Here is a 12389-nt window from a genome sequence, read left to right on the forward strand (position 1 = left end):
CTAGACAAAACCAAAGCTGAGACAAAGAACTGGAGGACTGTGCGGCAGGTGCAGCGGCGGCGGCGGTGGCGGCAGCCCACCTCTCTCAGCCTTCGGTCCCCTCGGTCCCCACTCTGGTCTCTTCCTCCCTTGCCTGGCCCCCTCCCCTTCAGGTGGCGCCAGCTCCGCCCCGCGGCCCCGAGAGAGCGATCCACATTGGATGGGGAGGCGGGGAGGACTGAGAAGTTTCGACCAAAGTTCTTTGTCACTTTCTCCGCTCCACTTCTCTGGCCGCAGCTGCCCCGCCCGCTGCTCCCTTCTCTCCTGGCCGGATCCCCTCAGACTCCCCAGCTGCGCTCTTTCCTCTCTTGGACCCCGTCTCTTTCTCTCTCCAAACCCGAGTCCTGACCTTCCCACCCCCTCAACTCCCAGAAGCCTCTCCCCAGCCTAGAACTGTCCTTGCCATCCCACTGACCCTCAGCACCCTCACCTCCAGCAGCCTCTCTCCATCCCACACTCTCGCCTCAGCAGCTCCACTGTCCCCCCGCTCCCTTCTCATCTTCCCCTCCCCAGCCTCCAGCCCCCGCCCAAAACCTTCCACCTTCTGCTCCGCTGTCCCCTGGCACTCTAAACCCTCCCTCCAGTCTGGAGCCTGCCCCCGCTGCCCCCTTGGCACCCTAGGGCACTACTCTCCACTCAATCCTCCCCCCACCCCACCCTCCGCTCCACCCTGGAACCCTAGGACACTCCCATCTGCTTAAGGGTCTGATTCGACTGCCCCATTCTCTCTCCGCTCCCCTCCTGGTTTAAACCACTTCCTACCTTGACCCCAATCGCCGCCCAGGCCCCATCCAACTCTCTTGCCCTTCCAATCCCAGCGCCCCCCGCCCTATCCTTTACCTTTTCTCCCTTCCCCAGCCTCTCCACCTCCCACCCCCAATTCTGCTTCTCAGTTCCGTGCCCCTCCCCTGGCGCCGACCATGCCCTGGGCATCCAGCGGGCCTGCCCTGTCCGTCTTAGTGCTCCTGGGAATCCTGGCTGCTGTCATGTCTCTCCTCTCGTCGCAGCTCCTCTTCCAGCTCCAGGCAGGTCGCGCAGAGCTGTGGGGCCGGAACCTGGGCATGGAGGGGGCGGCCGAGGGGGCCACCGGGGTGCTGCTGCCCTTGGCCTCGGCGCTGAGTGCGCTTTGCCTGGCGCTTAACCTCTGCGCGCTCTTCTTTTGCCTCCTGCTGTGCCATCTCAGCGCCGAGCTGGCACGGACCGGTCCGGACAGGTAGGGACCCAGGCGTGGCTCCCAGCTTCCAGCCGCCGTCCCTCAGGCCAGAACACGAAATAGTGGAATAGGAATGGCTGGGAGAGGGCTTAGACAGAGGAAAGTCGGGGCTGGGAGGAGCCTTGGAACGTCGACTATCAGCCAGGAGGGACTTTGGGACTGATTTCCGTCCTTATCAGTTACCCGGTCCAACCCCTCATTTTACAAAAGGAGCTCAGGATTTGCCTCAAATCTCACAGGTTGATGGTAGGGCCGGGACTTGAACTTCGCTCACCTCCCGGCTCACTCTGGGACTCTGCCCTGATCCTCAAAAGGCCAATCAGCTCCCACAGGATGTGCAGTTTAGTGGGGAAAGTGCTGACTCTAGTCAGAAACTGGGACTGCCTCTGCGATGTTGGGCAAGTGTCGGAAGTCGTCTGGGCTTCGGGTTTTCCTTGTGGATAGCGGGGTTGGGGAAGGTCGGACGGCCCCCTAAGGCCCCTTCCAGCTCTGAATCTTTGATCCTCAGGAGGAGAAGAGCACCCGATTATTCTCTCTCTCCCCCCCTGACCTAACCCAAGGCCTGCTTTTCAGCCAGGTCTTTATTGACCTCAAAGGCCAGGCATAGGGGACTAGAGGAGAGGAATAGGGTAAAAGGGAACCTCTGAAAAAGGATTTGGTTAAAGCAATCAATTCTCAGACTTTCCAGTCTCAGGGCCCCATCCTATTCTTTAAAAACAAGCAAAAGAATCTTGCCTTCTGTCTTAGAATTGATGGTTTTTTTCTTTCCCCAAACATTTACCTTTGGTCTTAGAATCAACACTGTGTAATGATTCCAAGGCAGAAGAGAAGTAAGAGCCAGGCAATGGGGGTTAAGTGACATGACCAAAGTGTCACAGCTAGGAAGTATCTGAGGCCATTTTGGAACCCAGAACCTCCTGTCTTTAGGGCTGCCTCTCAATCTACTGAGCTACCCAGCTGCCCCAGAACTGATAAATTCTAAAGACAGAAGAGTGGTAAGGGTCTTGCAATTGAGATTAAGTGACTTGCCCAGGGTCACGTAGCTAAGAAGTGTCAGAGCAGATTGGAACCCAAGACCTTCCAATGGCTTCTAAAGTTGTAGAACTTGTAGAGCTGGGGATGAATAAAAGCTTGAACTACATAAGGAAAGAGCCTTTACTCTCTTGTTTTAGTCAAGACATTGACAAGTTGGAATGAATACAGGGGGGGGGGTGACTGATGATGATGGGGAGGGGACTGGAGGTCATGCAGGGATATTTAACCTGGAAATTTAGAGTAGGGGAGGAGGTGAACAAGAAAGAAGGAAGAGTTATTTGGAAAGACAAGGAATACTTGTTCTCAGAATTGTGGAATTACAGGATGTTAGAGGTAGAAGAATCGTCTAGTCTAATCCTTGCCCTAGAATAGAATAATGGAAGGATGGTTAGTGAATATTTAGAAAAGGAAACAGCCATCCTAGGGAGCCTACATAGCTTCATCAAGCACAGGTTATGCCAGATTAACTCATTTCCTTTTTCTGACAGGGTTACTAGACTTGGAGAATGCTCTAGATATACCTTAATTTCAGGAAACCATTTGACAGTTACTAATGCTTTTCTTTTCCTTTTTAAAAAATTAATTAATTTTTTAAAACACCCACCTTCCATCTTGGAATCAATACTGTGTATTGGTTTCAAGGCAGAAGATAGTAAGGGCTGGGCAATGGGGGTTCAGTGACTTGCCCAGGGTCACACAGCTAGTATCTGAGACCAGATTTTGAACCCATCCGGTCTCTGGCCCTGACTCTCTGAGCCACTCAACTGCCCTCTACTAATGCTTTTCTTGAGGACAAGAGGAAGTAATATTGGCTAAATGGAGCAAAATGAGTTAACATATTATTCTCTTCACAAACCTTGAAGCACTATGTGTGTGCTAAGTAGTATTATTATCATTATTAGATTATAAGAGAGTTGGGTGTATTTGGAGCTGGTTGAATGAGCAGATTCCAAAGTAGTCATCAATGTGTTGATGCCAGCTTGGATGGAGGTCTCCAGAGGAGTGCTCTGGGATTTCTCATTGGCTCTGTGATGCTGATCATTTTAATCCATGACTCGTATAAAATGCTTATCAAATTTTAGTGATATGCAGCAAGGAGAAATACCTAACATGTTGGAATGAGTCAGGATCTTGACAAGTTGAGACTATGGAGACAAATTTACCAGGATGAAATTTAATGAGGATGATCTTTTTTTTTTTAAACCTTACCTTCCATCTTAGAATCTATACTAAGGGGGGCAGCTGGGTGGCTCAGTGGATTTAGAGTCAGGCCTAGAGACAGGAGGTCCTGGGTTCAAATGTGGCCTCAGACCCTTCCCAGCTGTGTGACCCTGGGCAAGTCACTTAACCCCAATTGCCTGGCCCTTCCTGCTATTCTGCCTTGGAACCAATACACAATACTTATTCTAAGATTGAAGGTAAGGGTTTTAAAAATACCTTTGCTAATTATGCTAAGAAAGACAAAAGAAGAGTGAACATTGTATGTATAAAATTTATGCAGGAAAAATCTGGAGATAATTTCTGTGGGAAGGCACTTCAGGAAAGTCATTTCGACAGTTTAACTCAATGGAACCAATGTTAATTAAAGGTAGAGTGGACAAATCTGGCCTTGGAGGCTGGATTCAAACCTATGCTCTGACACACAATTAGAATGTTATCTGGGGCAAATCACATAATTCTTGGTATTCTAGGAACTCCCTAAGACTACAAGTTGGAGAAAAGGTACTAACTGGCATCATCGGAGAGATCCCTGTACTAATGTGCATAAATCACCTGGTACCTTGATTCTCTGGGCCTCAGTTTCCATATCTGTAAAATAAGCCTAGGTGGTACTGTGGATAGAGCACCAGGTTTGGAAATCAAGAAGATTCATCTTTGTGAGTTCAGATCCAGCCTTAAGACTAGTGATACCAATTGTGTGACCATGGGAAAGTCATTTAACCCAGTTGGACTCAGTTTCCTTATCTGTAAAATGAGCTGGAGAAGGAAATGGTAAACCATTTCCTGTATCTTTGCCAAGAAAACCCCAAATGGGGTCATGAAGAGTCAGACACAACTGAACAAGCTGATGTTGAAGATCTCCTCAGCTCTGACATCCCATTCTGGGTTCTAAGGACCTGTAATACATCACATCATTCTGGGATCTATGATATGGATCCATGTGTCTCTGTCTTTCTCCTCCCTGCCTATGGAGATCAGCTCAGAAAGAAAAGCAAAAAAAGAGCAGAAAGTGAATTGGGGGAGGGGGGAACCAGAAGGAAGCAAAGAGGATTTTCTGGTCCAAAGAACACCACATTTTTGGTGTCCTGTCCTTCTTCCCAGACCCTCCTCCTTCCACACTGGAATTCGTCTGCCAACTGTCTAACACTCTCATGGTGTAGCAGATAGGGTGTTAGATTTGATGCCAGAAGCCTTGGGTTCAAATCCTTAAATCTAGAATGAATTTTGGAAGGAGAAGACCTTTTTTAAAAAAAATGTATCTTTATTTTTCCAGTTACAAATAGGAGAAGAGCTTTTTAATTCAAACATGATCAGAATCTCTAAGGGGGAAGAGATGATAGAAGGCACTTAATCCAAAAGAGGGGTTGAACAGGAACCCCCTCTTAACTTTCCTGATAAGTAAATAAGCTTCAGGGCTCACGGGGATAAAGAGGGCATGTTCTCTCCCTCCCCCCAATGGGGGTAGCTCATTCCACTTTGGAACAGCTTTCCTTGTTAAGGTGTTTCTCCTAACATTCAATCTAAATTTGTCTGCACTTGAGGCAGATAGGTAATTCAGAGGATAGAGAGCCAGCCCTAAAGACAGGAGATCCTGGGTTCAAATGTAATCTCAGACACTAGCTGAGTGACCCTGGACAAGTCACTTAACCCCATTGCCTAGCCCTTACCTCTCTTCTGCCTTGGAACCAATACATAGTATTGATTCTGAGATAGAAGGTGAGGATTAACAAAAAATATTTGCCTCTCTTTGACTTCCCTCCATCGCTCCTCTGCCTACCATCTGGGGCCCAGTAGAAGTCTAAACACCCTGTAGATCTTACTTCCTCCTTGGGGAGTCACTGTTGAATCTGACAGGGACTTCAGGCTTCAGGCAGCCTGACCTGGAGGGTGGTGAGGGTGGGAGGTTTGGGAAAGCGGGCATACCAAGGCTTCATATTCCTGTGGGTCACCTTGCAGATGAAGCTAGCTGCTGCTGACCTGAGGAAATCATTAACCCCAGGCAGGGAGCCACTGACAGCAAGGGCAGAGGTGTTGCTGCCAGTAGGGCCATGTGGGGGGCTCCTGTCTAAGGGGCCTAGCGGAGGGTGAAGGAGGGCCTGGAACTCATTCCCACCAGGGGGACAGAAGCACACATCTAGCGACAGGATGGGATCCCAAACGATTGAGGAATGCTTCATAGTTTTAGGAATTGGATGGGGTTTTAGAGACCATCTAGTCCAACCTGTATAATAGTTTTCCATTAAAAATTTTTTTCCAATTAATAAAATACATTTTTCTCATTCTTCACCATTGGGGGTAAAAGGTGGGGCAACTAGATGGCTTAGTGGATTAAGAGCATGGACTAGAAATAGGAGACCGTGGGTATAAATCTGGCCTCAGACTCATCTTTGCTGTGTGACTCTGGGCAAGTCACTTAACCCCCATTGCCTAGTCCTTGTCCTTCTCTCTTAGGGTTGTAACCAGGACAGAAATTAAGGGTTTTAAAAAATGGGGGAAAGGTAAGATTTGAACCCAAGCCTTTTTGGCATCAATTTTGACTATTTACTACACCCTGAAGACATTAGAAAGTTGGCAGGTGGATTGAACAGGATTGATACCAGAATGAGGCAAGTATGACTTACAGTATATCTTAATATAATTAAAAAAATTTTTTTTTCCATTTTTACATGATCCATGTCTCCCGCCCCTCTCCTGGAGTCGACAAGCAATTCCACTGAGTTATACTTACAATATGTAAGGAATTAAATTAAGAGTTTGACTAAATATATGAGAATTCTGAATTAATATTGTGGTTGCCAATTTAAAAATATTATAGCTCAAGTCAAAATGACTTTTAGTAACTTTATTTACAAAGAGGTGGGAAGAGTGAAAGTAGAGAAATGTAAGAAGAAGGTCAAGAAGATATCTAGCCTATCATACTAAATATTGCTCCAGTGATCAGGTCAACCTGGCAGGGCTTGTTAACCCTCAACCACACAGCCTCCTCCAAGAGGGGAAGGCCTCTCCAGAACTAATCTCTCTAAAAGCCAGGAAAGGAAGACCAGCTACTCACTCACAAAAGAAACAGTCCAAGAGCCAAAGTCCCAAGTTAAAGCTGAGGTCCAAGTCCAAAGTCACCTCCAAGAGGCAGGTCACCAGCAGAAGCTCCAAGCCCAAGATTCAAGCCAGAGACTCAGCCAAAGAAATTCAGGACTTTTTATAGTTCTCTCCTTCCCCCTCCCCTCTTCACAGAGGCCAATCACAGCTTCCAAATTGCCAGCACTGCCAAGGGGGCAGTGTCTGTGGGATCCACCTATCAACCTCTGGAGGTGTAAACTCTTATCAAAGGATTTACAAGTCTCTAATTAATTGGGTTAAAAGGGCAAAACTCTCCAAGTTAGTGACTTGTGAATCCTCTTACTTGATAACAAAGTGTTAAGTAGGGGTTAAGTAAGGGTTTCTTAGATTAACTCAAAATAGACAAAGAGAATAAAGAATTCACTTTCACTAATATATCTTATAATCTTTTCATATATGATATATTAGAAACTTTCATATATATCTTATAATCTTATAATAATAACTCACAATAATTATAAAGAGAGTGGAACTGGGAACTGGCTTCAAAATAAAGAATATGGGTTGAATTCTTTTTTCTCCCATTGATATTTTATTTTCCCAATAATATATAATGGCAATTTTTCAACATATGTATGCCAAAGTTACAAGATCCAAATTGTCTCCCTCCCTCCCTTCCTTCTCCCCACTAGGAAATGATAAGCAATTTGACCTGGACCATACATGTATTATCATGCAAAATACACTTCCATATTGGTCATTGTTGTAAAAGCAAAGTCAAACGTAATCCAAACCCCCAAATAAAACCAAAAATACACTGATGTGAAAGGCAGCAGTTCTCCCTCTGGAGGTGGATAGCATTCCCTGTCATAAGTTTTTTGGGATCATCCCAGATCATTTGACTGTTGAGAGTGGCCGAGTCTATCCCAGGGGATCATTCCACTGTGTATAGTGATCTCTGGTTCTGCTCATTCCACTCTGCATCTGTTCATAGAGGTCTTCCCAGCTCTTTCTGAAATCCTCCTGTCTATCATTTCTTATAGTGGGATCAGTGCTTGACTTGGAAATACTGATTGTGTGACGGTAGGGCTAAGTGGCTTAAACCTGGGTACCCCAGACATCAGGCACTGTCAACATTGATGGAGGGAGCTTCCTTATTGTGAGTTGCCTGTTAACAGGTTTGGTGGCCCCTCAAATACTAGTATCTAGAGCATTCAAAGTACAAATTCAGGGGGCAGCTGGGTAGCTCAGTGGATTGAGAGTCAGGTCTTGAGATGGGAGGTCCTGGGTTCAAATCTGACCTCAGACACTTCCCAGCTGTGTGACCCTGGGCAAGTCACTTGACCCCCATTGCCCAGCCCTTACAACTCTGCTGTCTTGGAACCAATACATGGTACTGATTGTAAGGAAGAAGGTAAGGATTACAAAAAAAAATGGGCCTGCCATTCTCTGTTCTCAGGCCCCTCTCAGCTCGGAGGTTCTCTGCCCACAGGGCCCTCCCACAGTTGTGACATTTCTTACTGTAAGGCCTCTCCCAGCTCTGATCTTCTGTGTTCTATAAATTCTGGCTTTTCACCTGGCCGGACCTGTCTGTCCAGTTAGTGACGTGCTAATGAATCTGAGAGATAAGGCTCCTTTGGTTTCTCCTGGCTTCCTTACTGATCTGCTGTGGCTGCAGTTGGCTGTCCCCCTTGAAGGGGGAATAGGCCAAACCAAGACTAGAATTCAGGGCTATCCAAGTCAACCCAATCCCATTCCAGGCAGAGCCAGTTCTGGGAGACTGTGCTGCGAGCTCTGCCGGCAGCCTTGTGGACGGGGCTTTTTAGACCTTAAAACATTAGATAGGGGGCAGCTGGGTGGCTCAGTGGATAGAGAGCCAGGCCTAGAGACAGGAAGTCCTGGGTTCCAATTTTGCCTCAGACACTTCCTAGCTGTGTGACCCTGGGCAAGTCACTTAACCCCCATGGCCTAGCCCTTACTGCTCTTCTGCCTTGGAACTAATAATACACAGTCTGATTCTAAAACAGAAGGTGAGGGTTTTTAAAAACCACTATATAAATAGTAAGTATATTAGTATAATGCATTTATATAGTAAGTATAATAATATAGCCCCTACCCTGTGCTAGACACTGTGCTAAGCGCTGAACAAATACTGTCTCATTTTATCCTCACAACAATTCTGGGAAATAAGGTGCCATTACTGTTCCCATTTAACCGAAGAGGAAACTGAGGTAGATGTGCATTAAATGATGTGCCTCAGGTCCCACTGCTAATCAGTCCCTGAAACCAGATTTGCCCTTATTATTCTCATTTTACAGTTGAGGAAACTGAGGAAACTGCAAGTCAGAGTAAGAGATTTGCAAAGAGTCACACAAATAGAAAGTGTCTGAAGCAGGTTTTGAACTCAGGTCTTCCTGCTTCCAAGCCTGGTGCTCTGTGCACCACCATCCTCACCATCCCGGATACTGTGGTAACTCCTCTTGGGGCTCAGTTTCTTTGCTTCTAAAACAAGAGTTGTTGGACTATTGGCTGGCGAAGACCATTTCAGTGGAGCCTTTTGCTGCTCTCTGGAAAGAGCTCCACAATGAGGAATCTGATGGCCCAGGAGAAGGAGAGGCAAACTGCAGAGGGGAAGATGGAAGCTCGATGCCAAGGAGAACGCCCTAACTGTTAGCATCCATCCACACCTGGATGGATCCTCAGACACCCTCTAATTCAACTCCCTCATATTATAAAAGGGGAAACCGAGACCCAGGGTGTCTGAGGGACTTACCCTGGTGTCACATGGCTGCTAAAATATTATTTGGCATTTGGCTGTTTCAGTTTTGTCTGTCTCTTCATACCTTACCCCTCTGGGGTTTTCTTGGCAAAGATACTGGAGTGGTTTGCCATTTTTTTTCTCCAGCTCATTTTACAGATGAGGAAATTGAGGCAAACGGGATGAAATTACTTGTTCAGGGTCACACAGATAGTTTACAATTCCCTTCTCCACCCTGTTTTACAGATGAGGAAAATGAGGTAAACAGAGTTAAGTGACTTTATTCAGGGTCACATAGATTGTTTGCATTTTTTTTCTCTAGCTTGTTTTATAGATAAGAAAACTGAGGCAAGCAGGGTTAAGTGACTAGCCCAGTGTCACACAGATAGTTTGCTATTTCCTTCTCCAGCTCATTTTGCAGATGAGGAAACTGAGGAAAATAGGATAAAGTGACTTGCCCAGGGTCACACAACTAGTACGTATCTGAGACTGGACTTGAACTTAGGAAGATGAATCTTCCTGACTCCAGGCCTGGTGCTCTATAGCAAGCATTGATGTAGTACTTCAAAACCTGGAAAGCATTTTATATAGATTATCTCCCTTGATCCTCATGACAACTCCAGGAGGTAGATGCTATTTTTATGTCTATTATACAGATGTGGAAACTGAGAATCAGAGATTAAATGACTTGCCCAGGGTCTGGGGCAGGATTTGAATTCAAGTCTTTGTGACTCCAAGCCTAAATGACCTACTTCATCCCCTAGTTTAAGGATCACAGGTGGGATGCCAGCACAGGCCTGGCCCCAGTTAGCTTGCTTTTTAGGGTACCAAACTGCCTCCTGCCTCATTTGAGATGTCCTACGTAGGTAGCTTCCTCTTACCCGGAGATCTTCAAGCAGAGATTGGGGACTGGGGACATGAATGAGCCATATTACATGGCTTCTAAGGTCTTTTTCCAACTCTAAATTCTGTGTCTAATCTTCGTTAGTATGTATCTCATGCATTTCTGGGTGCTACCTTCTAGGAGAGATATTGGCAAGGCAGCTGGGTGGCACAGGGGATAGAGAGCCAGGTCTGGAGTTAGAAGGACCTGGCTTCAAATATGGCCTCAGACACCTCTTACCTGTGTGATCCTGGGCAAGTCATTTAACCCTATTTGCCTAGCCTTCTGTCTTAAGAAAGAAAGAAAGAAAGAAAGAAAGAAAGAAAGAAAGAAAGAAAGAAAGAAAGAAAGAAAGAAAGAAAGAAAGAAAGAAAGAAAGAAAGAAAGAAAGAAAGAAAGAAAGAAAGAAAGAAAGAAAGGAAGGAAGGAAGGAAGGAAGGAAGGAAGAAAGAAAGGAAGAAAGAGAGAGAGAGAAAGAAAGAAAGAGAGAAAGAAAGAGAGAAAGAAAGAGAGAAGGGAGGAAGGAAGGAAGGAAGGAAGGAAGGAAGGAAGGAAGGAAGGAAGGAAGGAAGGAAGGAAGGAAGGAAGGAAGGAAGGAAGGAAGGAAGGAAGGAAGGAGGGAGGGAGGGAGGGAAGGAGGGAGGGAGGGGGGAGGGAGGGAGGGAGGGAGGGAGGAAGGAAGGAAGGGAGGGAGGGAGGGAGGGAGGGAGGGAGGAAGGAAGGAAGGAAGGAAGGAAGGAAGGAAGGAAGGAAGGAAGGAAGGGAGGGAGGGAGGGAGGGAGGGAGAGAGGAAGGAAGGAAGGAAGGAAGGAAAGAAGGAAGGCATCATTTACATGAAGAACAGTAGACCTCTCTCTTCTTTTAATATCTTCCAAGAGAGAGAAAGAGGAAGAGAGGGAGGGAGGAAGGAAGGTAGGAAGGAAGATTTTGGCAACTTGGAATGATAGTAACCTTTGAAAAGGTATTCAAAAGTTGACTATGCCATGGGAGAAGGATTTGCCTTGACCCCAGAAGGCAAAACTAGGATTTGCAAAGGCTGATTCCCCAGACCTAGAGGATGGAAGAGATTTGATGACCTCATTTTATAAATAAGGAAACAATAGGTCATAGAAGAGACTTGAACTCAGCACACTTGGAAAACTTCCTAACAACAGCTATCTACTGTAGCTTAGATAGTCACCTTTAGTGGTAGTGAGCTCTTTATCACTAGAGAACCTCAATTAAGCCTTTGGACTCCAAATCTACCCATCATGTCCTTTTGCTGCTTTGCCTTCCTTATTTTAAAACCTCTTTCTTGACAGGGCTGACTGGTTCCTGTCAGATAGCCGCTGTCTCCGACATGTCTCCATTGGCTTCTTCTGCTGTGGAGTATCTGTGTACTTAGCAGGTAGGTGTCCATCTCTTTCCCCAACACCCTATGGAAGGGCAAGGGCTATAAGCCACCCGTTTAACCCAACACTTGCTGGTGGCTGACTCCTGAATTGCCTGTTCCTCTTCTCTGAACCCTCCACCCTCCTTCCCATGCCAAGTTATGCAGCCCCTGCCTGGGCTGGGCGGCAGGATGCCCAGGGTCTACTGCTAATTGGCAGTGTGACCCGAGGACAGACTAACTAGGGTTTGGTTGTCCCATGTGTAGAGCAAGAAGGCTGACTTGAGTGATCTCTACAGTTCCTCCCCGCCTGGACATTTCTAAAACCACTTGACATTTTATTCAGGAAGGGCTTGAAGGTATTATAATGGGCTTTCCCCCCAGCAACCCTCTGAGGTTAGTAGTATGAATGCTGCTGTCTTCCATTTTATAGGTGAAACAACTTGAGGCTAAGGAATTGATGAACTTACCTAAGGTCACACAGCTGGGGAGGGTCACCTTTGAAGCTGTGTCTCCTGACTCCAAGTCCATTGCTGTTTCCTATATATATTGCCATGATTACTTTTTGTAGTTTCTCCTCAGCTCTGACATCCTGGGCTTTAAGGGCCCTCTAAGCTCTGACATTCTGCGTTCTGAGGGGAAAAATATTCTCTAGATGCCTGCCAAGGGCCAGGCACTGTGCTGAGGGCTGGAGATACTCTAAAGGAGCTCTCAGCCTAATATGGGAGCCAACATGCAAGCAGGGTACACCTACCATATAGACAGTGTAAATTGGAGCTAAGTAGTAGAGAGATGGCACGAGCATTAAAAGGGA

General features: G+C 46.4%; 1 protein-coding gene across 1 annotated transcript in view; it reads left to right on the forward strand.

Moving 5' to 3' along the window:
• The first annotated feature begins 251 nt into the window (after positions 1-251).
• TMEM221 (transmembrane protein 221) overlaps positions 252-12389 on the forward strand; it is a 16694-nt gene continuing 4556 nt past the window's right edge. Inside the window, 2 exon segments of the mRNA XM_056822182.1 lie at positions 252-1252; positions 11508-11593. Coding sequence (XP_056678160.1) covers positions 960-1252; positions 11508-11593 — 379 coding nt within the window. The 5' untranslated portion in view covers positions 252-959.

This window comes from Monodelphis domestica, chromosome 3 (assembly GCF_027887165.1).
Source record: "Monodelphis domestica isolate mMonDom1 chromosome 3, mMonDom1.pri, whole genome shotgun sequence".
Taxonomy (NCBI): domain Eukaryota; kingdom Metazoa; phylum Chordata; class Mammalia; order Didelphimorphia; family Didelphidae; genus Monodelphis; species Monodelphis domestica.